Source organism: Daucus carota, chromosome 6, assembly GCF_001625215.2.
Source record: "Daucus carota subsp. sativus chromosome 6, DH1 v3.0, whole genome shotgun sequence".
In the NCBI taxonomy this organism is placed as follows: Eukaryota; Viridiplantae; Streptophyta; class Magnoliopsida; order Apiales; family Apiaceae; genus Daucus; species Daucus carota.
In genome coordinates, this window is record NC_030386.2 from 25,447,940 (window position 1) to 25,471,967 (window position 24,028).

General features: G+C 35.9%; 4 protein-coding genes, 1 long non-coding RNA gene and 1 other non-coding gene across 6 annotated transcripts in view; 4 read left to right on the plus strand and 2 right to left on the minus strand.

Annotated features, from left to right (window-relative positions):
• The window catches only part of LOC108224226 (protein NUCLEAR FUSION DEFECTIVE 4), a 3,642-nt gene extending 1,777 nt beyond the window's left edge, over positions 1 to 1,865 (plus strand). Inside the window, exons 2-3 of the mRNA XM_017398738.2 lie at positions 1 to 882; positions 990 to 1,865. The exon at positions 1 to 882 is cut by the window's left edge and continues 44 nt beyond it. Coding sequence (XP_017254227.1) covers positions 1 to 882; positions 990 to 1,473 — 1,366 coding nt within the window. The 3' untranslated portion in view covers positions 1,474 to 1,865. The remainder of the gene's footprint in view (positions 883 to 989) is intronic.
• A 177-nt stretch (positions 1,866 to 2,042) lies between these two features.
• LOC108224748 (nuclear transcription factor Y subunit C-1-like) lies at positions 2,043 to 5,868 on the plus strand. The gene is made up of 2 exons (XM_017399469.2): positions 2,043 to 2,910; positions 5,655 to 5,868. Exon 1 carries the CDS (start codon positions 2,198 to 2,200, stop codon positions 2,906 to 2,908), a length of 711 nt encoding a protein of 236 aa, XP_017254958.2. The 5' UTR covers positions 2,043 to 2,197; the 3' UTR covers positions 2,909 to 2,910; positions 5,655 to 5,868.
• A 147-nt stretch (positions 5,869 to 6,015) lies between these two features.
• On the minus strand, positions 6,016 to 6,089 carry TRNAN-GUU (transfer RNA asparagine (anticodon GUU)). Its single transcript has one exon. It is a non-coding gene; the product is annotated as a tRNA-Asn (tRNA).
• A 1,242-nt stretch (positions 6,090 to 7,331) lies between these two features.
• Positions 7,332 to 9,641, plus strand: LOC108228060 (acetolactate synthase 2, chloroplastic). The gene has a single exon (XM_017403536.2). It carries the CDS (start codon positions 7,449 to 7,451, stop codon positions 9,393 to 9,395), a length of 1,947 nt encoding a protein of 648 aa, XP_017259025.1. The 5' UTR covers positions 7,332 to 7,448; the 3' UTR covers positions 9,396 to 9,641.
• A 711-nt stretch (positions 9,642 to 10,352) lies between these two features.
• On the plus strand, positions 10,353 to 12,414 carry LOC135146948 (uncharacterized). The gene is made up of 2 exons (XR_010284074.1): positions 10,353 to 11,666; positions 11,798 to 12,414. It is a non-coding gene; the product is annotated as an uncharacterized LOC135146948 (long non-coding RNA).
• A 424-nt stretch (positions 12,415 to 12,838) lies between these two features.
• Positions 12,839 to 20,358, minus strand: LOC135146947 (organellar oligopeptidase A, chloroplastic/mitochondrial-like). Its single transcript, XM_064078877.1, has 17 exons — positions 20,215 to 20,358; positions 19,839 to 20,006; positions 19,486 to 19,609; positions 18,931 to 19,007; positions 18,582 to 18,725; positions 18,254 to 18,484; positions 18,100 to 18,190; positions 17,271 to 17,392; positions 16,536 to 16,643; positions 16,203 to 16,448; positions 15,945 to 16,090; positions 15,189 to 15,306; positions 14,334 to 14,493; positions 14,157 to 14,188; positions 13,648 to 13,713; positions 13,223 to 13,294; positions 12,839 to 13,107 (listed from the first exon to the last, which is right to left on the minus strand). The coding sequence occupies exons 1-17, from the start codon at positions 20,326 to 20,328 to the stop codon at positions 13,027 to 13,029; spliced, it is 2,100 nt and encodes a 699-aa protein (XP_063934947.1). The 5' UTR covers positions 20,329 to 20,358; the 3' UTR covers positions 12,839 to 13,026.
• Between the last annotated feature and the right edge of the window lie 3,670 nt (positions 20,359 to 24,028).

A 24,028-nucleotide genomic window follows, 5' to 3' on the forward strand; every position in this document is an offset into this window, starting at 1 on the left:
CAATACTGGAGCTCTTGTTGCCTGTGTCCAGAACTTTCCCAAAAATCGTGGCCCTGTTGTAGGCATACTGAAGGGGTTTGCTGGGCTGAGTGGGGCAATTATGACCCAAGTTTATCTCATGTTCAACTTTCCAAGTGAGACGTCGCTGATTTTGACAATTGCAGTTGGTCCAACAGTAATCATTACTGCTGTAATGTTTCTAGTTAAACCTGTGAGAGGTCACCGACAAGCTAGGGATACTGATAATTCCAGTTTTTTATTTGTCTATGGTGTTTGCCTTGTTCTTGCAGCTTATTTGTTAGCATTTATGCTGCTTCAGGATTTGACAAATATGAGTCAAGTCATTGTTAATGTATTGACAGTTGTGTTGCTCTTTATCATATTGCTTCCAATCCTAGTTCCTATTACTTTGGTTTTTACTCCGGCACCTAAATCTCCAACTGAGGTGAGCCTTCTCCCCGAGCCTCAAAATCAAGATACAAGTCAGCCTGAACCAAATGAGGTCATTTTCAGTGAGTTGGAAGATGAAAAAACCTCAGAAATAGATGCACTTCCAGTAGTGGAGAGACAAAAGAGAATTGTTCATTTGCAAGCCAAACTGTTTCAAGCAGCTGCTGACGGAGCAGTGAGGGTCAAGAAGAGAAGAGGACCACGTAGAGGAGAGGACTTCACCTTAATGCAAGCATTACTAAAAGCAGATTTCTGGCTAATCTTCTTTTCCCTTGTACTGGCTTCTGGTTCTGGTTTGACAGTAATGGATAATCTAGGACAGATGTCTGAATCTTTGGGATACGAAAATACACATATATTTATATCCATGATTAGCATTTGGAACTTTCTAGGACGTGTTGGTGGAGGTTACTTTTCCGAAATTATTATAAGGTGTGTGATGACTTGATCCAAACCATGGCTTATATAATTATATGCTTGATGTTTTTGTTGATATTATCACTTCCGTCTCCTCAATCTGTATTGTCCATGTGTCCTAGGAAATATACCTATCCAAGGCCAATAGCGATGGCTGTGGTTCAGGTCATGATGGCGATTGCACTCTTCTTCTATGCTATGGGGTTACCTGGGGCGATTTATGTCCTCTCTGTGCTGATGGGACTTGGATACGGAGCACACTGGGCTATTGTTCCTGCTGCAGCCTCCGAATTGTTTGGTTTAAAAAGTTTTGGTGCACTATACAATTTCCTTGCATTGTCCAGCCCAACTGGTTCTTTAATCTTCTCCGGTATCATTGCTAGTGGTATATATGATTCCGAAGCAAGGAAACAAGCTTCTATCAAACATCAAAGTATAGGATATATGGGAGAGGACGATTCCCTTACCTGTTATGGCACAATTTGCTACTCACTGACTTGCTGGATTCTGGGAGGACTTTGTATTGTTGCATCTATCTTGAGTTCTATAGTTGTTTATCGGACAAAAAGAGTCTATGCTCAGCTCTACAGAAATCCTAGGGGATAAGCTGCTCAAGGAACAGGTCTCTACTTTGGTACAATTTTTTCTCATTGCTTAATCATTCTTGAGTGAAATTCTCTCACGACCGGCTCAAATGATCCATGTTATCAGTTCATTGAGACACAAAAGATTCATATTTCAAAGATCATAAACCTCAGTGAAAGTCATGTTCACCGCGATTTTAGTGTTTATTTTGAGACAGCTATGCTGAGGATTAAGTTGTGCTTTGCCCTATTATCTGCATATGGATTAGCTGCAGCTTTAGGCCAAATTTGTTCCATATGTAAAATATGTTACTGTCATAAACTTCCACCAGTTGTATCTTTATACATTCTCACAAGATTATTGTATTGAATTTCTCTATTTCACATGTTAAATATATTTTCTTTGAAAAATATCATTTTTTCTGTAAATGCTATACATTATATTCTTGTGCATTGAAACACAATTTAAAAATCTCGAAAATTATAAACTAATCCAAAATTATTTGGAAAAATAGTAGTATAACATTAAGAAACTCTTTGAAAACTTTGAAAAAATCATGTAAAAGATGAAGTCACAATCCCACATGAAGTAGTAGTACTAGGACAACAACAACAACAAGTGTGTGCATAACTTATCCTATCTCTCTATCTATAATCCATAATCACACCATCTAACCCCACCACCTCACCACTCTCTTGCTAAGCACCAAGAGAAAATCTCAAACCCCACCACCAATCACCGCCGCATGGAAACAAACACCACCCCACAACCACCACCACCACCACCTTCCACCGGTGTAGTCCCAACGCAGCTCCAGGCATTCCCATCAACCCCGCCACCACAGTCACAGTCACAGCCGTACCATCACCTTCTGCAGCAGCAGCAGCAGCAGCTGCAGATGTTCTGGACTTATCAACGTCAAGATATCGAGCAAGCTAATGACTTCAAGAACCATCAGCTCCCATTAGCCCGAATCAAGAAAATCATGAAAGCAGATGAGGATGTCAGGATGATCTCCGCGGAAGCTCCTATCTTGTTTGCTAAGGCTTGTGAGCTTTTCATTCTGGAACTTACTATACGTTCTTGGCTACATGCGGAGGAGAATAAGAGGAGGACACTGCAGAAAAATGACATTGCTGCCGCGATTACCAGGACGGATATATTTGATTTCTTGGTTGATATTGTGCCTAGGGATGAGATTAAGGATGAGGCGGGTGTTGGGTTGGTTTTGGGGGGGCCTGTTGGAGGGGGAATTGTGGGGGGTAGTGCTAGTGGAGTTCCTTATTATTATCCCCCTATGGGTCAGCCTGCTCCGGGCGGGGTAATGATGGGAAGGCCTGCGGTGGATGTGAGTTCTGGGGTTTATGCGCAGCCTTCTCAGGCGTGGCAGTCGGTGTGGCAGACGGAGGATGGATCGTATGGGAGCGGTGGTCAGCAGGATAATCTTGATGGCTAAAGGTAATTTTTTTTCTATTACTGTTTTATTTTCTCTGTATTTTTCACTATTTATAGTACAATTGGATAGCTTATTTTAGGGGGTTTTCAATTTTTGATTTGATATATGCATAGTCGAAATGTTTCCCTTTTTCTGGTTATGGTAAAGGGATATGAATATTGTTCAATTTCTCACTTTCATAGGTATATGAAGTTCTTTCTTGAACAATTGTTTTTTTAAAAGACTTCTGATTATCTAGCTTTCTATGTAAGGTTATCAGTTAATGGAATAATGTTTGACCCTTAATGATTGGCTAAATTTGGGAACATGGTGTAGGATGATCAACAGAGTGTCTGTTGAAGACTCGTCTTCAATGAAAGCTGATTCTTTTTCTTAGGGCCCTCATACCATATGTGGTGTTTCTTTTAGCTTATCAAACCAGCTTTGTTTGTTTGTTTGTTATGCTAACATTTCCTTATTTTGCTTATTTTTTTAAAAAAGCCGTGTTTTCTTTGTATAAAGTATTTGTTTTTTTTATAAGTAATGGGACCTAATAAGCTCTTTTCACCAAAGATAACTATGTCTAAGTTGATTTCCCAACTAATAACAGTTCAGATGAAAGAAAAAGAAAAGTTTTTCACACTTGACTAATAATCAGATATAGTTTTAACCATAGTTATAGAATGAAGGGTATTTATCATACAACAATAGGTGCTAGGCGCTTAGTAGTCATCTATAGTGAAGATCTTGTTGTTGCGCTCTAGACTGATGATTTTTAGTTTGCAGAAGCGTTGGGTGTTTGGTGTCAGATAGTGCTTTTCAATATCTTCTTGCCCTGTATATCATAGTGAAAGAACCTTGGACTCGTTGGCTTTTTACTTATTACAACCCTTTCGAGAACATCCCCAAATTATACTGTACATGGTAAATCTGCAAATCACTAATATACCATAGTGCTATAATACAATCACTCAATTGGTAGAAGGATTGGCAAATTGTTCATTGCAGTGATGAAAAGGCTACAAAGTTGAGAATTGTTTTCTACTTATTTTTCGTCATGTTCACAGGCATAGTATATTCAGCATACGAGTAGATTCCTAGACAAATCTAAAATATGCTTACTTATTAATGCACCAGGAGCAAAACAAGCTTAGTTCACATTCTTTGTTTGTGTTACTTCAAAATCTTTATATCTAGTGGCATATATGTCCAGCAAAAGAAATATTATTCCTTCATCATTTCCTGCTTCTTAAAGAAGGTAAAATAAATCATTGGTATTTGACAATATTAGCTCTAATTAGCTCAGTAGAGGCATAATCTTTTTGTTAGGATATGAATGTTAGGAAAAAAGAAACCTAGTCCTAGTCATTTTCCCAAACTTGTAGAATACAAAACCTTTAACCAAATTTCTAACCATGAAGAACAAGAAATTATGCAATTAATTAAATATAGAGCAAAAATGAATTTGTCTGTGATTACATTCTTAAGTTACTTATCCTTAGTCTAGGACACAAAAAGAAAATTACAGTAGGCATATGCAGTCACTGATTGCTGTTCAATTATATTAATCGTACATATAGTATCAATTTTGGCCTCCCTGACTAAGTAGAATGATAATCGTGGACTAAGTAGGATGATATATTGTACGTCTATTTGAACTAGTTTGGGGTGAAATACATTTTTGCTGGGGAGTGCTGACATCAGATTATTATATTTAGAATCATATGCACAGACCAATAGAGCATGGGATGATCGGTTGTTTATTGGTAGATGCTGGACTTCGAAACTTACCACTGTACTGCAAGATTTCGGACAGTTGTATAGTTAAGCATGCATTGAGTTTTTTCTATGGTCTATTCTGAGAGATATCAAAAGTGCATATTCGTTTCTTATACTGTTATACAGAACAAAAAAAAAAAAAGAGGAACGAAAAAAGGTCCCACATATGTATATGAATCTAGGTTTACTGGATTCGAAGTCTAATATCTTGACCAGTAGACAATGATCTCTTTGCTATATGCTTGCAAGAGAGACGCTTCTTTGCAGATTTGTGATATAAAGTACTCTTATCAATTTTTCGAAGTTAGCTTTTTCTTCTGAACTGGCATAAAAGCGGTTAATACAGATGGCACTTCAGGTTTCTACTCGTCTGTATTGTTGGCTAATGGAATAATGCTATCTCACAAGATTAGATTACTTTTCTTTAGTTGATTTCTAGGATGCTATCAACAAACCAATCTGGCACTTGTTACGCCTCATCCCTCCTCTCTCTTAATGTGAAGCTAGCCTGCAGCTGGTTACAGATGTTTATTTTTCACTAGACCTGGAATCTATATATTGTTATTTCAGGGTAAAATTATCTGAACATTAATTATACTTGATTATACTGTACTTGCTATTAGAATGAATTAATTCATAATACTTCATGCACCTCAGAAACCTCAAGTTTTTTCCTGTATCATATACAGTCTACTTTTTGGCAACATTGCATTCTCAAATTAAATCACTGCCGGTATTTATTTTTCTTGTTAACGTATGCTCAGTTGTTCGCCATTTAGAGCTCCAATTTTCGTTTCATTATCTATAGTCTCCCTTTCGCTTGTACATTAAGTATATATCAGTGCTGTTCTTCTTGATGGTAACTGTCCTTATTGTTACAGATTTTTTCCCTTGTGGAACATTCTAATCCTATATATGTGTATTACTCGAGAAGTTTCAGAAATCTGGATTGTTGATTTCAGTAAGTTTCCGTGTTTTTTTTTTGTAGGTCACTGGACGTTCTGGTATCGAATGCTAACGATATGATATGATGGCCAAAGAGCTGCTCTAGAAGCCTGGTGTAGTGCTATGCTTGTTCAGCTTGGAGATTAGAAACTGTATCTACTTCTATGTTTATATCTCAGCAATGAATGTTTAACTTGAACAAATATGGATTACTCTAATGATGTGAATTATATAAGACTTGTAACAATTTGTTATCATTAGTGCTTGATCTGCTCACCCTTCCCCAAGGAGTATGCTTGATTTCTTGTGGTTCATGCTTTTGTGATGTAGCTTTTGTGATGTATTTGGAAAAGTATGGTAAAAAAGTATTAAACAATATTAGTAAGGTGGAAAACCGACAAAAACGCTAGAAGGAGGGGTCGAACCTCCGACCTTGTGGTTAACAGCCACACGCTCTAACCAACTGAGCTATTCCAGCTTCATGCACAAGTTTTTCAGAGACCATTATTCAAAATCTACATTGCTGTTCGTAAAATATATCAATTATAAAACTTAAGGGGTGTATTTAATTCGGAATTTAATGAATTGTTTTTAGTTCATGAATTTTAATAGATTGTATGTAATTTTGATTTCGTGCGGATTCTTGATAAAATGTCGCAGAGTTGATAGGATTTAACATAATGCATCGAAATCTCATGGATTTTGGTGGGATTTCAAAAAACTTAAAATACACTGAAAAATCTCACAAAATAAATGCAACAAAATCGATCGTCATTTGAATATCTTCAGATTTTAATGAATTTCAAACAATTTCAATTGAATACCATCGGATTTTAAAATATAATTTAAAATCTTAATTGAATACCACCAAACTTTGCAGTATAATTTGAAATCTCAATTAAATATACCAAAATTCTAATAGATTTCAAACCATCTCAATCGAATACTCTCAAATTTCATGAATGAATAAAAATAGTTTAAAATCTCAATGCAATACACCCTTCTAAATTTTTTACGCTCAATTCAATTTTACGAAATAGTCAAAATTAATGATTAGTTGATTATTAAAAATCGAGTTAAAAGGAGACAAGAAGTTTTATAATTTTAGATGAATATATGTCATATAAAAGATGGTTAATTTAGTTGATTAATTATAATTTTTGTGCCCGCTACGTGCATATACTTTATTATTCTCTCCGGACCAGCCAATAGTATATACATTGAGGACGGGGACGCAGCGCAGATTTTAATGCTTTAAAAACACATAGTTTTGTATCTTATTTTTAAGATTTTCCATTTTTTATAAAAATATAACATTCATTTTATACAAAAAAAATTAAAAATAAATTCTAGAACTATACTTTGTAAGAGTTTTAAAATGATTGTCGAGCAGTGAAAAACAAATGTATACAATTGAATGGAACGAATGAGATTATTATAAATTATGTTTATTGTTATTGAAGTAATTACTTTTATGCAACTTTAATAAAAAACTTAAGCTTACTTTTCATATTTATAAGGAAATCAGTATTAACAAATTAGATCATACAATTTATAAGTGATCAATATTATATGAAAAATACAGATTTATTTCTAAAAATTTATACTCATCTCTCAATTCTACTTTTCTTTTTTTTTTTCCCGTCAGGCATCTCTCAATTCTACTTGACCAAACGAAATGTTTAATTAGCACAATCTGTCGATAAAGAAACGATATGCCACTTCTCCATACTTGAACTGATATATCAGCCATACATTGACAAAATAGTAAACAGCACTGGCCACACACCACACTTCCACAAACACTCTCTCTCTCTCTCTCGCTCTCTCTCTCTCAATGGCGGCCAGCACCGCCGCAAAAGCTCGTATGACCACCACTGCACCACCATCTCTCTCTTCCCTCAAATCCCTAAACCCCTCTTCCCCATTCTCTCTCCCCTTCCCTCCCTCCCCTGTCTCTCTCCGCCGCCATTCTCTCCACATCACCAACGTTCTCTCCCACCCTACCTCCCCCTCCCCAATCCCAACTCACACCTCCCGTTTCCCCCCTTCCGAACCCCGAAAGGGTTCCGACATTCTGGTCGAAGCCCTTGAACGCGAAGGCGTTAATCACGTCTTCGCGTACCCTGGTGGAGCCTCCATGGAGATCCACCAGGCTCTTACCCGCTCTAATGCGATTAAGAATATTCTCCCCCGCCACGAACAAGGCGGGGTTTTCGCTGCCGAAGGGTATGCTCGTGCTACTGGGAAACCAGGTGTCTGCATTGCCACTTCTGGCCCTGGTGCTACCAATTTGGTCAGTGGACTTGCTGATGCTTTGCTTGATAGTATTCCGATTGTCGCGATTACGGGGCAAGTGCCTAGGAGAATGATTGGGACTGATGCGTTTCAGGAAACACCTATTGTTGAGGTAACAAGGTCTATTACTAAGCATAATTATCTTGTTTTGAATGTTGAGGATATTCCAAGAATTGTTAAAGAGGCTTTCTTTTTGGCCTCATCGGGTCGCCCGGGGCCTGTTTTGATTGATATACCTAAAGATGTGCAGCAGCAGTTGGTTGTGCCTGATTGGGATCAACCAATGAGGTTGAATGGTTATGTGTCTAGGTTGCCTAAGACTCCTGATTTCGGGCTTTTAGAGCAGATTGTTAGGTTGATTGGGGAGTCGAAGAAGCCTGTTTTGTATGTGGGTGGGGGGTGTTTGAATTCGAGTGAGGAGTTGAAGAGATTTGTGGAGTTAACTGGGATACCTGTGGCTAGTACTTTAATGGGTCTTGGAGCGTTTCCGGGGTCGGATGATTTGTCGCTTAGAATGCTTGGAATGCATGGGACTGTTTATGCTAATTATGCTGTGGATCAGAGTGATTTGTTGCTTGCATTTGGGGTGAGGTTTGATGATCGTGTGACAGGAAAGCTTGAGGCTTTTGCTAGTCGGGCTAAGATTGTTCATATTGATATTGATTCTGCAGAGATAGGGAAAAATAAGATACCCCATGTATCGATTTGTGCTGATGTGAAACTGGCTTTGAATGGTTTGAATAAGATATTTGAGAGCAAGGAAGGAAGTGTTAAAGGAGAATTTTCACAGTGGAGGGAGGAGTTGGCCGCACAGAAAATGAATTATCCGTTGAGTTTTAAGACATTCGGAGAAGCAATTCCTCCTCAATATGCAATTCAGGTTCTTGATGAACTGACTAATGGAAGTGCGATTATAAGTACTGGGGTAGGACAGCATCAAATGTGGGCTGCACAATTTTACAAGTATAACAGGCCTAGGCAGTGGTTGACATCGAGTGGATTAGGTGCAATGGGTTTTGGGCTGCCTGCTGCTATTGGAGCTGCTGTTGGACGACCTGACTGTGTAGTTGTGGACATTGACGGGGATGGAAGCTTCATTATGAATGTCCAGGAGTTGGCAACAATTCGAGTGGAGCAACTTCCGGTTAAGATCATGCTTCTAAATAATCAACACTTGGGCATGGTTGTTCAGTGGGAGGACAGGTTTTACAAGTCCAACAGAGCGCATACATTCTTGGGTGACCCAGAAAATGAGTCTGAGATTTTTCCAGACATGTTGAAGTTTGCGGAAGCTTGCAACATAGAAGCAGCTCGGGTGACAAAGAAGGGGGAGCTTCGGGCTGCCATACAGAAGATGCTAGATTATCCTGGGCCATATCTGTTGGATGTTATCGTACCACATCAGGAGCATGTACTGCCTATGATACCCAGTGGTGGAGCTTTCAAAGATGTTATCACTGAAGGTGACGGGAGATCTTCTCATTAAGCTTCAGCGTTAGCAAACTTGCTTTGGCACCATACTTGTACTTTGCAGTTTTTAGCTCAGGATGTCAGTTGAATTTCAGCTTAAAAGTCAAGTGTCTGTTGTATTCTCACTGAATGCATGGTCTAAGTGTATTATACATTTAATTTGTCATGTTTGGGGAATTATCAGCTGTACTACTAAATTAAATATCAACTTCAGTGACTTCATAATTTTCAAGAAATGCTACTGTGTTATGTTTTGTTTGCATCAATTAATCAGGCAGGTATATTTATATTTATTTAAGGCGTGACAACAGTAATTTCTACTCCATTTATCCTTTTGATTTTCCTGAATATGGGATTGGGAAGGTAACTGGTAAGGTTTGATGATCTGAGTTGCTAAACCTTTATCATGCATGAGGCTAAAACCAGTGAATCCTTGTTAGAGAAAAGTTGGAAAGATTATCCTCAACTTGTAAATGCATATTGGATGAGAACTTTGTTTCTAGCTTTAACTTCAGGCACGGAAACGTTACCCTCCAAACGGCTGATTGCAAGGACATCTAGCAAGCGTGATTATTCCAACTAAAATTTATAATTTCAGGATATTTGAAGGTTGCTTCCTCATGATGGCCTGATAAAACGACCTCCCCGTAATTCTCTCTTGTGGCTTAGGCTCTTGTGCAGAGATCATAAAGGTCAGTCCTCCTATTTCAACATGGTATTTTAGCATTCTAAAACCAAATTCTGAATAGTCTTTAGTAGTATGCTTATGATGCTGATAACTTAACTGACTCCAAAATCTAGTAGGTTTCTTTTAGCCCGGTGGACTTACTATCCAGTTGGGCTGGCCCAAGTAAATGGATTTGTAGCTAAGAGCAACAGACAGTCCTAACTATTAGATTTTCCTTTGCAGACTTGTTATCAAGGGATTTGAGCATATAGTTGTAAGCCCAGCCACCTCAGTGTACCTAGTCTGGTGAATTATAATCAAATAAGTTATTCCCTTTTGGACTAAGAATTGTCACAAACTAAAACTAGTGACCTTTTCCATTGATGCCAAATACTATAATTAAAAAACCTTGTAGCATGCTCAATTATAAATGCTTTTTTGTGTAGTACATGGTAAGTATCCTTTTTTCCAAGTGTTGCAGAAGACAAAAGCTTCCCCACTCTCTATTGTCCTGCATAATTTGGCAATGTGTGATCCACATTTTTCAGATTGTGAAAGCTTCGAGTCCCACCATTATCAAACTTTCTCTAGTGGCCTTTTCTTGGTTATAATGAAATTGAATTGACTGAACAATCTTTATCCATTGAACAACTAGCTATTCGTCTGCTGTCATCTACTAGCTAATAACTCTATCGTTAGAAGATTTTTACAAATTATTTCCTCAATAACCTTTTCTTGCATTGTGTGTGCTCAGAAGAGACGCGAGGGTTTTGTTGGGGGGGCTTGCTTTCTCTAGTGTTTATAACCAATGCTACTTGTTGTAGTAGGAATTGTAGTTGATGGGATAGTTCTCAGTTGAGCTTTTCAGCATTGTGTTGTGGGTTTTAAATTTTAATCCCGGAAGGCACTTATCTGTCAATATATTATATAACTTTCTATGTTTTTTCTCTAGCTTCCATAGTTCACTAAAAAAAAACCAAACTGTTTGTAACTTTGGGAACTCGTATTGTGTTGAATTTGAAGTCTGGTTTGCTTGTGTGTTCCATCAAGTTAATCTACTCTGTGAACCCGCACATGGCATGGGGCACCAAGAACACCAAACTTCACTGTTTCTCCTAGATTGATAAGTCTTTATAAACTGTTGCTCAAACTTTGAAGCAAGGTGTTTCTATATTTGTAACGGGCATGCAACATCAATACTTTTGTTTGAACAATTAATGTACTTAAATTGTCATAAAAATTTACTGCTCCTTGATGAACTGAACATTCTTTACTGGCACAGTCAAAAATACATGATGTGAAAAAGTTAAACCTGAAGATATAGCTACTGATACAGAGTATAGAAAGCAATAATAGTGAAAGTATATCACTGTATATGCACGAATATATGTATGCATATGATGAATGCAATGTGAAAAGACAATTATTAAGGATTTCTCATAATGTCTTCATTGATTATTTGCTCCACAGGTGGTGGTCCGACGTACACCTGCTGGTTGCTGCCCCCTTTAGTTTGTTGCAGATAATTGACTTCCCGCTCCTGAAATCCAAATACATCATTATGGGAAAATTGAAGGTTATAAGCTCGATCCAAGGACATCGTATATCTTTGATCTTTAGGTAAGAATTGCATACACAGTCAAACGTAAACTCTGGTCTAATTTCACCCAGCTCGTAAAATTATATGAAGAAGATTACCTCGCGGCTATTCACCATATATGATTATAGTTTATGTGTAATCATGTATGCAGTCAAGATTGTAAGTGTGGCAGTATCTTTAAAATTAGAAAGAGGGTATAGATGTGCCCTCCTTGGAGAACATCTTGTCGTAGCCCTCTTTGTACACTACTGAGAAATGGGCATCAAGAAGTTGGTACACACGTAATGTGTATCACTGAAATTCTAGAAAACAATAATTAGCTAGCTTCATCATAACACAGATGTGCCGACTAATGGCACCTGTGAAAAGAACGGAGAGCCTGGTTAAGAGGGTGAAGAGTAGAACCTGCAGACTATGCAGGTTCTGCGAGGAACAGGTGAAACCAGATGTACTGGTCTTAGAATTTCTCAGGACGTCGGATCAGGGTAGTTGATTCTTGTTAGGTCTGTGAGTCGTCAAATGATCTAACAGTTGATAATACAGATGTCCCGGAACTTATCAATAACCATATGCGAAGATTAGCATGAGAAGGTTCACGAAAAGGACAACTAAGAAATTAGTCCAACTCTTGAACATCTCCAAATAGAAAACTTGTTCATTTTTCAGAGTGCATCGTGCATGTGTTTCCCCTTTTTGTATTCGATTGGGATTTTAATACATTGTTTTTAGTTTATGGATTTTAATGGATTGTATGATATTTTGATTTTATGCGGATTCTTGATGAAATGTCGCAGAGTTGATAGGATTTAAGTACAATGCTTCAAAATCCCATTGAATTTGGTAGGATTTCAAAAAACTTAAAATACACTGAAGAATGCCACAAAATCCATCATTTTATGAAATGAAAAAAAATCCATCAGCATTTGAATACCATCAAATTTTAATGGATTTTAAACAATCCCAATTGAATACCATCAGATTTTAAAGCATAATTTAAAATCCCAATTGAATACCACCAGATTTTGTAGCATAATTTAAAATCCCAATTGAATATCTCAAGATTTTAATGGATTTCAAACAATCCCAATCGAATACCCTTGGATTTCATGAATGCAAAAAAATGTTTTAAAATCTCAATCCAATACACCCCTCTTAATTTACTAAAAAGTTAAGTATCCTCCGTTTCATCGTATTGGAGACATAAGCGAGTTCGATTATGTAGCGAATCATTTTGTACAGGTGATGTTTTGCATATTGTCAATAGTTTTATAGCAAATAGCTCGCAAACATTAAGAAATTTTAGCATAAAAATCACCATAAGAATCCTTCCAGGTTTGTGTATACTGAGGGAGTGTGTGGAAGAAACTTTTGGCCTAGAATTTAAACAGAAACTGCCAACAAGCCATTGTGCCTAAGCAAAGACTCCGGAGACGGTTCGCGCCCTCTGAATTCCACAAAAACCTGAAATAAAACCAACCCCTATGATCAAGATTCAGTAACAACACATTTAAAGATTGAAACTGTCTAAAGATTCTGCCCCATCATTTAAATATACGGAAACTTCATCTCATCTTACATCTAGGGGTGCCTTCCCACCTCCAAGAGCAAGTATAGTCTCTCGGAATTTCTTCCCTGTTTCTTTCACAGCCTGTTCAAAACACAAAACCTTGCTATGGTTATATACTTGATTAGTACAATGTATATCAGTGACCTCTGTAGTTCCTGCAAAACACCATAGTTTTTTCTACCAGTACCAAAGAAACTACCATTTAAGGCATGGAGGGATTAGAATAATTAATTCGAGGAAATGAAATGAATGATCGGGTTCTAGTGCCTAATATGAAGATGCTACCAACATAGGAAAGAACTACGGGATCAATGTATCTAAATTTCTCCCAAGAGAAAACGCCCTCTTAGGAATGATGCCCTTGGGAAAAGCTGACCAAGGAAAGTAAGCTTGAATATTTAAGTAATCAAATTATAAACTGTCTTATTTCATACCTTAATGTCGTCTAAACCAGCATCTTCAAATGCAGAGAAAGCATCAGCAGACAGTACCTCAGCCCACTGCCAATATCAGACAGTTTATTTTAGAATATTGAAAGCTTTTATTCGTAGTAGCATTCACTAAAATCACTCCCAGGTCGAGATACTTCTATGGAAACCTTGGTACATATTTTTAGACTTTCAGCTAGACACAAGAGAATTACAGTTCATAATTTGCTGAGGCAGCAAGTTTACAGCAGATAAGAACCAAACAAAAGCATTTACTAAGACCGACTTTAAATTGTAAAGGACCTAAACTAAACACATAATATTGTACTAGGAATTTGTTTACAGAACAGGACGAGAATACTGACAAATTATAAATAAAAGATATTTATAGAAAAATAAAAGGCGTGCTTAAATATTAAAGTTGAGACATAGATAAGTTGTTACTTTCAACCCATGCAATCCGAAAACAAAAGTTAAAGATACACGTGAGAAAGAAAAACGAACATAAATCCTACCTTGTAACTGTAGTATCCAGCTGCATAAGGACCTGTTAATCCATTCGTTCCATCAGACCAAAAAGGAAATATTAGTTCCAGGAGGAAGAGGAAATAATTATATTAAGCTGCAAAAAGTTGCAACACTTAAACTAGAAATTAATTGATGATCAAGTAAAATTATTAGGAAGAAAAAACCTGCAAAAATATGGCTAAATCCACAAAGAAACCTATCCTCCGGAAGTGGAGGGATCACTTGTGTTTTCTGGCTAATCCTTTGATCAACATCAAATATAGATTCAGACCCCCCAGGTACATACTTCGTGTGCAGCTCCAGATCAAGACTAGCAGATCTTATCTACAAAGAATTATGCAAGCAACAAAAGATGCAGAAAAATCAGAAGAATTCCACTTCCTTCTTTGTAACTGTTGATTTGTAAGCCATCGGTATATTTTGCTAACAAATATTACAACCCAGATTTTAGCAAGACAGAGAGCACCAAAAGAACATAGATGAATGAAAATAGATAAATACAAGTTTGGAAGCTACACAGAATTGACCACACCACACAAAGGAGTGATAAGAGTAGAAACAATGGAGTTTCAAAATATACTTGATGGGATTGTAACTCACTATATTCAACAAGATTCGTTTGTTCTAGACTTGTAAAGATATACAAGGCTAATCACGTAACTGAATATGTGACACCAAGAACTTAGGTGAATAAAAATAATCTTGTGTTATAACTAATGATAAAAATAACAATCCACAGTCTGATTTATGTCACATCTTTCAGTGTTATTTGCCATTAGTTAATCAAACTAATATATCATATGCTGATGGGGATATAAGAAAAAATGTATATTATATATTACATGTTAACTCAAGGCTTTATGTTATGCATAGTGGTGAAGAGAGTTCTTGTGCCATTTACATTCATAAATTAACATCCAAATTGCTGTTCACTTTAATATATTAACTTTGAAAACACCAACCAGAAGCCAAATATGTGTGCTCTTAAATCAAAATAGGAATGGGGATGTTTCACTGACCTGGCGAAGACTATATGAGCCTGCACGGAAAGTCCTAGCTGCAAGAAGCTTTGAATATATATCTTCTGGGAGACTCTCCCCAGTTTCATAATGCTTTGCAATGCTCATCAAGGTATCCCTACAACAATGAATATAAAAAGTAGGAATCTTTCATTATAAGAAAAAAGGAAATTGTGCTAGTTATTGCTGATACTGATACAGATTTAGGTATTCATGTCCAGTAAAAAAGGATTTGGGCATCTGAAGGTGTCAAAGTAGCAATAAATAAAATTATTGTGCATCTGATAGTCCCCAGAATCTATAACTATTATTTATCTTTCTACTATATAGAACTCCGAGTGCCTGTGACTTCCCCTTAAGATATGAAGGGTTGACACTTGTTTTGAATATTGAAGTTTGTACGATCCCGAAGTTATCAATAATTGTTTAGGATTTCGACATAATCTAGAACAAACAATACATAACAAAAAAAAAACTATGTTTACTGTGTGCGCCCTAACATTTGGGAAAAAACAGAACAGTTTGTATTAAGACCAAGGAGAACATTAGAAGCAGCTAGAATGATGTCAGAAACTAGAAAGGCAATTAACATCAATTCATCATTTATATCCTAAAGGCATTCAACTGTGAGACTAGAACTCTCTTCCACGAGGTAACTACTGATTTTTACAATACCCTTCTTTGATGAAATAAGCTACTATTAATATTCTAATTATCAAATTTATTTAGAAATATATACTGTATTAAACAATGTACCTGTGGTAACACCAATTTTCCATGAATTGTGAAGGTAATTCAACAGCATCCCACTCAATGCCTCTAACACCAGCTACAAGACCCTCATCTTCTTTAGTTAACAAATGCTGGAGTGCATGACCAAATTCATGGAAGACAGTTTCAACCTGAAAATTAGGCAGTTCGCAGTCAAAATTTACAGAACTGTAAATAGATTAAAAAAAAAGTGATATTCACTCTTCGGTTATATTATATCTGCCCAAAAATTATTATTCTTACCTCCTCAAAAGTCATAAGGCTAGGCTTGTCTCCAACTGGAGGCATTTGATTGCACACCATATGTGCAACAGGCAACCTAGCAGGAGCACCATCACGTGACATTACGCGGCTCCGGGCGACAACTTCATCCATCCACGCTCCTCCACGCTTTTCAGATGGACGAGAATATGGATCAAAGTAGAAGTATGCAATAGGACTGCCAGAAGAATCTTTGACACAATAAAATTTGACGTCGTTATTCCACACCTAGAAAACAACAACACAATATCATCAGTATGATACATCGCCTGCTACATGGCAATAAAATACAGTGCATCATAAGACCATGATTACCGGGGCTAAACCATCAGCTGCCTCTATGGCAACACCGAAGAGCATCTTGGCAAGGTTGAAAAGGCCATCCATAACTTTAGGGAATGAGAAGTAGGGGCGTAATTGTTCCTGTATAAGTCATGTTAGTAGCACACCAGCACATCCGTGCAAAAGTTTTAAAATTCTAGTTATACAACACAAGAAGAACAACAAAAATTAAACATAAACAGTATTCGAGAAGGGCCACTATTGCCATAGAGTTGAAAAATGTCACATACAAGTTTCATCAGTATGACTGAAATTAAAGAGATTTAGAAGCATTAAATCTTAAAATGAAACCTACATAGAAAGGTTCTAGAAGACTAGAAACTCTGCACAGACATAGAATACGTAGTAAAAGGTCAATATCTGATAATCTTATATCACAAAAGCAAAAGGCGAGGATCCTGGTAACGCGTAGACTCTTGATGGCAGCTTATAGCAACACTGCTAACATCTAAAATGTGTATCATCACTATTTGAGCAAGCCCAATGTACCGGATTTCAGAATAAGTAAAACCAAAAATATTTTTCTGGAAATATTACAATAACAAAATTATCTGAAGTCGCCAAACAACGGAATCTGGTCGTCATATATTTCATCAACTGGTTAAAAAGCCTCAATTATATATAAAGTACAACTAGAGTATGCTTCGTCATGCATCTTACACTGGTTAGCAGTGATAGAAACTACGTTTAAAAAGGACAGTAACAAACCTCGTTTATTTCATATTTTGATTCACGCAGCCTCTCACTCCAAAACGTTGTATCCCAATGGGTCAAATCATCTGCTTCTAGAGCACCTTGATCTTTTGAGAATTGTTTGAGTTCTTCCATATCTACCAAGATCAGAGCCAGATCAAAGCAATTACATCTCTTTTATGTTGTTAATATAATCATACGAGTACTATCAAGCGAGTTTGTAGATCTTTCTTAGGCATCTAGCAATGACGATCAGACAGCTTTACAATGTATCTTAAGGTTGCAAAAATTGGAACAAGCAAGCTACAAGGACTTAATGGACTATTTTTGACTGCTGAGTAATGTTATTGTATCATAATACCAAACAGATCATAATTTTAATGTTACATCATCTGACGAGTAAGCATCGGCTACAAATGTTGTCTGTAATTTGCAAACTTCAATCAATACAGTCAAAGCAAAAAGGGGAATCAGTAGTCACTAGCTATGCTCCCCTCAGATAAATCTACCATAATTGGCAAAGGTTTTAGCTCTACTTGTGAAGCACTACTTGACACATGACTAAAGCTTATGCAGTGTAAAAATATGAAACTGGATTACACATAAACTTACTCTTTACTGCTATAGACAACAACTAACCTTATATAGGGGTATTCTCCTGATAGTTATATACTAAACTACCACATAAATGGAAGAGGCTTTGGCTTAAAGTGTAAAACACTAAAATTAAAATGGCGCAGCCTGCATTGTTATACAACATTTATCTCTATTTGGGGGCTTTTCCCTGTAACTACTCATAAACCCTAAACTGTTGAATTGTATGAAAATAACACCTACATAATACCTTTAACAGCTGCATCCCAGGAAGCAGCACGAAGCTTTTCAAGGAGCTCTTCAGCTTTGGCAACAGTAGCCATCTTGGTTGCCATAGATACCTGATAACATTCACCTTATAAGCATGTCTCAAAAGGAGTACTGCAGGAGAATCATACTCATACCTCAGCATAGTTGTTATAGCCTAGAAGCTTGGCCTTTTCCAATCTAAGCTTCAGAATTTGATCAATAATTCCCATATTATCAAGCTCGCCACTAGAAGCGAGGGTTAACCGAGCAAGATATACTTCCTTGCGCAAATCTCGATTTTTAGCATGTTGCATGACTGACATGTAACTTGGGTCGTCCAATGTTATAACCCATGGACCATTTTCAGCAGTAGCATTTTTATGCCCCTGTTGTATTATACACAATTGTAGAGTGAGATAGAAAAGCAAGTGTACTGTAGGTAACATATGTGACTACAAATTGATGTATTTCGGTACAGAGTACCTTGGACACTGCTGTTTGTGCACCCAAACCTAAAGCAGTAGCCGGCAACCCTTCAATCTCTTTCTTCTCAGTTATTAGTTTTTCAAACTTCTTTGTGGCATCCAAAACATGCTCCTCAAATTTTTCACTAAGCTTCACCAGTTCCTGCATTTAAAGACACAAGGAATCGAAATAATCAATAATTAACTTTCAAATTGTCATATTCCTATAGGGTGATTTTTTAATTCCAATCTAAATACAGATCCCTTGTACAGGCTTACTTGTATAGATGTTCCAAAAAGATAATTAACATGTGACTCACCGCACAGTATATATCTTCGCTGAAAGCATAATAAGTTACAAAGCTTACCTGTTCAATTTTGTTGAACTGGTCCCTTTTTTCATCTTCAAGTGAGATGCCATTAAGAACAGCCACCTTTATTTGAGCTGCATATATTGGGAATGCAAGTTGTTGGGAAGTATCATTAAGTAATATATCATAAAGGAAGAAGGAACTAGTGTAGTCCATGTTCTGAAGAATGTGTGTGGTATAAACTCTTGGAGATAAGCATCAAATATTATAAAATTCTTCGAGATATGCATCATTCTCCTCACTGATAAAGTTTCGAGAAGGCAGAAATTCACCAGAGTTACAGAACAAGAAAGTCCCTAAACTGAATAAATGACAAAGTGAGCTCGGATAATTCAATGACACTATCCAAAGTAGATGCTAAATATAAAATTTGAAAAATAAAAATTGAATCTTTATGTGGTTAAAGAACAATCTCAAGGGAGTGAGTTTAAGAAAGAAAAGGTGACTTTGGATGGATGTTTACAACTGACAATCATAGAATTTATGGACCTAAACATGTTTGGAGATATAGCTCCATATGAAAGTGCTAAAAGAATGTGGGAAATGACTTACATTCCACTATACGCTTACGAGCTTCACTTAGTGTGTCCCAACTGGAAGATTCTTTGATAGCCTTAAAAGCATTGTAGATTGGTAAACTTTGTCCTAACTTGAGCTCAAACTTGACTTTTTCAGGCTGAAAAAAGAAAAAATAATACAATATCGTAAAAACCAATAACATGAGTCAAGTTATTTGGGATTAGTATCAACAAATAAGATTTTACAAAACACTATCAAAAAACCTTACAAATACACCAACAGCCGAATGTAAAATGAGTAATGTCATAAGATATCCCAATTTTAAGATATTAGAAGGCAACGAAAACTCGAAAGATACAAAAAACAATTAAAGAGCCCAATCATACCTGAATTTCTTCAATGGCAGTACGGAGTTGAGGATTATCTTTGACGGCCTTGAGATGATTAACAGCTCCCCAAACCACTTCCAACCGATCAACTAGCTTCTCCAATGGCTCCACCAGCTTCGGCCATGACGGTTCCACACTGCTCTCCAATTCAGCCAATTCATTTTCCTAATCAGACAAAATTAAAACCCTCTTCTGTTATATATACACTCCAAAATCCACCTATATCGAATTTTCTGTTAGTGTGCTCATTGGTCTTTGTATCGTTAATAAAGATGGACGCATGCACAAAAATACGTATCAATAAAAATAAGCCCTAATGTTAGTGCTTAGAGTGGGTTCATGGATACGTAAAAATATATAATAAAATACTGACGAGTTTGTTGAGCAAGGCAGCAACACCGGGACGGACGTGATGGGCTTGTATGGAATCGAAGGGCGGGAAATAGAAGTCCTTCAAGAGAAGGTTGTCTCCGTCGATACCTGACATTGCGGTTGAGTTGCGGCGGGGTGAGAAAAGGCCAAGACCAGTAGAGTCAGGATGTTTTGTTAATACCAAATATACCTAGCACTAGGTTATATAACTGTGCAAAACACGTAATAAATCCGAATATACACATGCCTTCATTGCATAATGAGTAACTGAATTCAAAATTCAAAATAATTATTAACTTCCTATTTATTTCAGATTAATAATGGAAAGACTTCCTAACCAAGAAGATTTTTTTTACGATATCGCATTCAAAATTCGAAAACTGTAAAGCTACCTATTAAGCTACCAATCGCCTTTTCTTAAAATATTTAATATTTAATATTTAATATTAAAATATAGCGAAAATATTTTCACAAGATTACATTAAAATGAGGTAATGTTATACCCCATTAAATTTGTTAATTAGTTATTTTGATTTATCATCTTTTTATTTTGATTAATTTAATTGATTTCATATGTACATGTATATCTTTTTAAAGATACTAGGGAATTTTGCCAGCGCTTCACGTGCGGGAATCCTCGTAAAAAATTTTATATATGTGTATTTTTTACAGCGACAAAACATAGTTAAACCATAGAGAATTTTGGATACACTCCGCGTACTTAGATCTTAGTACAAAATCTATTAACCTCTTTAAATTCAAAAAATATATATAGAATTAGACATGTGTGTATACTGCATATAAAAAACACTATTAAACAACTATACAAATTAACAATGAAAAACTTTTAAAATCTATTATCTTATTGATGATCTGTTTTTCTTCATCATCAAACACCGAAAAAAAGAACATGTTGATTAAAAAGGAAGGACTGTGACACTAAAAAAACAGAAACTTACTCAGAGACAACCTGCAATCAATCTCTCAATTAATTTTGGTACACCGAAGAACATGACATTCTCTTCATTGTTCTCTCCTACACTCTCCATATCATGATTCTCGCAAATATTATTAAAATTTGGAAACAGTTTATCACAATTTTTAAAATTTCTCAGAATACATGGAAATGACGGTGTGCAAGGTGCTTGAATTATAATCAAAGTCAATACTTACTAACTCAATCTGAAAAATGTGTTAAGAAAATACACGTATTTTAGTATGACAATTGTTTACTACATTCTCCTCATAATATATTTTTGAGCTTGTATCAGAATTCAGATATAAGGTAAGAAGTGTTGAAGTGTTGCTGGTCAGAGTACTTGGTACAGACCTTGTTCCTATAAAAGTGACACAAACAGCTCGTCTTAGAGTTGTAGGAGAGATTATAATGAAAAATAGTTATAATACAGAAATTATAGACTCACTGCTGGATATGGATGTACTATGACTTGTTGGAGTCCACTATACATAGGTTCATTATTAAATAAGTAAGAAACACTGTTTAAACTTTACCCTATGTCGAGTATATGGTTACTTTACCCTATCTAAAGCAGGATTTAAACTTACTCGGAGGAAATCAGAGATCATTCTCCTAGTTAATTGAGGTGCAATGAAGAACATCAACATTCTCTTTGTTGCTTTCTTCCACACTCTGAATGTTGTGGTTCCCGAAAATACTAAATAGTATTGAAATTTAGACCTCAGACTTTTCGCCTAGAACCTAGTTTATGTCCATTAACGTAAGATCAAATTTATAGATTTATGCACATATGATGATTATAAACAAAAATATAAAGAACAAAAAGTGTGGTCTTCTCTGGCAAAAAAAAAGTGTGGTCTTCACATATATTTTCAAATTAACAGGAAGTATTTTATATATTTTCCCAAATATATATACTTGAAACAAAGTGAGAACAAAGCCATATGTATTTCCATCGACATCTTCAGTGTTTCTCCATGTATTTTATCTGTTGCGCCTGCATAATAGCGGAAGGTTTCTGCTGCACTTGGAATATCCTGATTCTTGCCATGATGAAACAATTTTCCTGCATCAATAATATCTAAAGCTGCCAACTCTTCTTTATTTCATCAATCAAGTCAGCTACTTTCATCAGTATCCTTCTCCTTTGCTGATCATCAGAAGAAACCATTTAACTTCTACACAAATTACAACATGTCTGCCATGTTTAAATCGAGCTTATTGACACATATCAAAACATATGTACAGAGTAGTAGTGAGCACATAACAAATCATTGCAATAGCTCCGTTCAAACAAACATGACCACTTAGGATCATACTCCGAAAAAACATTTGCAAACCACCCTCCCCCAAAAAAAATGTAAGATAAATTAATCCTTCGAAAAAAAATAAAAATTAACACCTTGAGGTTTTGTGAAAACTGGTCACTTAACACTATTTTGGGACCATGAAAAGTTTTAGAGAAATGATCGAGTGCTTACAGCTCCGAAAAATCGATGGCCAGGGACCATTGTCAAAAGCTTCCCGAGCAGCCTTGACAGCCTTCACTATACTGGGTCATTTTTGGCTGCACTATAATAGAGCTTGATAGTAATTTCTTTACAACATTCTACACCGCTATGTCTCAGTGTGAGCTTGGAAATTTTCATCATATAATTGTCACAAAAAATTATACGTATAATTTCCACCATACGTTTCAATAAAAATAAGGTTAATGTTATTGTTTAAAGTGTCTACGAACACACCACAAATACCCTACATATATAATAATCACGGGCTTATGCACAAAAATAAGTATCAATAAAAATAAGCCTAATGTTAGTGCTTAGAGTGGGTTCATGGATACGTAAAAATCTACTTCTATATATTAAATGGCAACCAAGGGCAAAGAAAATGGCTGTGAAATGTCCATTAATTACAAAATTACTAATATATGATTCATTTATTATACTTGATATATTAAGTATTAGTAATTAATACATTTACATAATAGATATCCATTTAATTACAATTGCCACCTATTTATGACTACTCATTACAAAAAATTGAATATGAAATGCTGACATAGTTAGTTAATTTATATTGTATAAAATTAATTCATGTGAATTGAACGTGGGATATTTAAATAAACTCTCATGTAAACTCTACATCATATTAAATTAAGATCTCTCGATTTTTATTTTATCAAAAAGAAAAGTATAATCTTTTTACATGTGCGGATACCTCAAATTATTTTCGATTTAACTTAGTGTTGTTTCTAATATCGTAATTAATAAATTTTTATCTTTTAATGGAGTGATTTTGTTTATTAATCTAATTTGTAATATGTTTGTGTGTATGTGTCTATAATAGTACAAGTGTACAATCATATTTATTAATCTAGAGTTTCACATTAATTATTGACACCAATTTGATGACAAATAGTAGATTTATTACATATTGTATATAAAGAGTGGGAGTACAGAAAAAAACATTAGACATATATCTTGTGATATAAAGGCTACGACCGCTAATGGTGTTCAATAAAACTCTGACACTCAAGTGGCAAGTCAATTGGTAGCCAACTAATGTTTCTAAAGATTGAATTCCGTTTTCGCTTGATAAGCCTATCGAGTCACGAGTACTCATATTAATTGAAAAGTACTTTTTAAAAAGTTTGGATATATTTATAAATTGATTTTAGAGATTAAATATTCATTAATATATATGGATTATATGATGAATTGTAGTTTATGTTATGATATTATATAAAACTAGCTTTATTAGCCCGTGCAAGGCACGGGCGTGCTCTAACTTGGCTTGAATATATATCGGGCAGGAAAAACATCATTTGTCA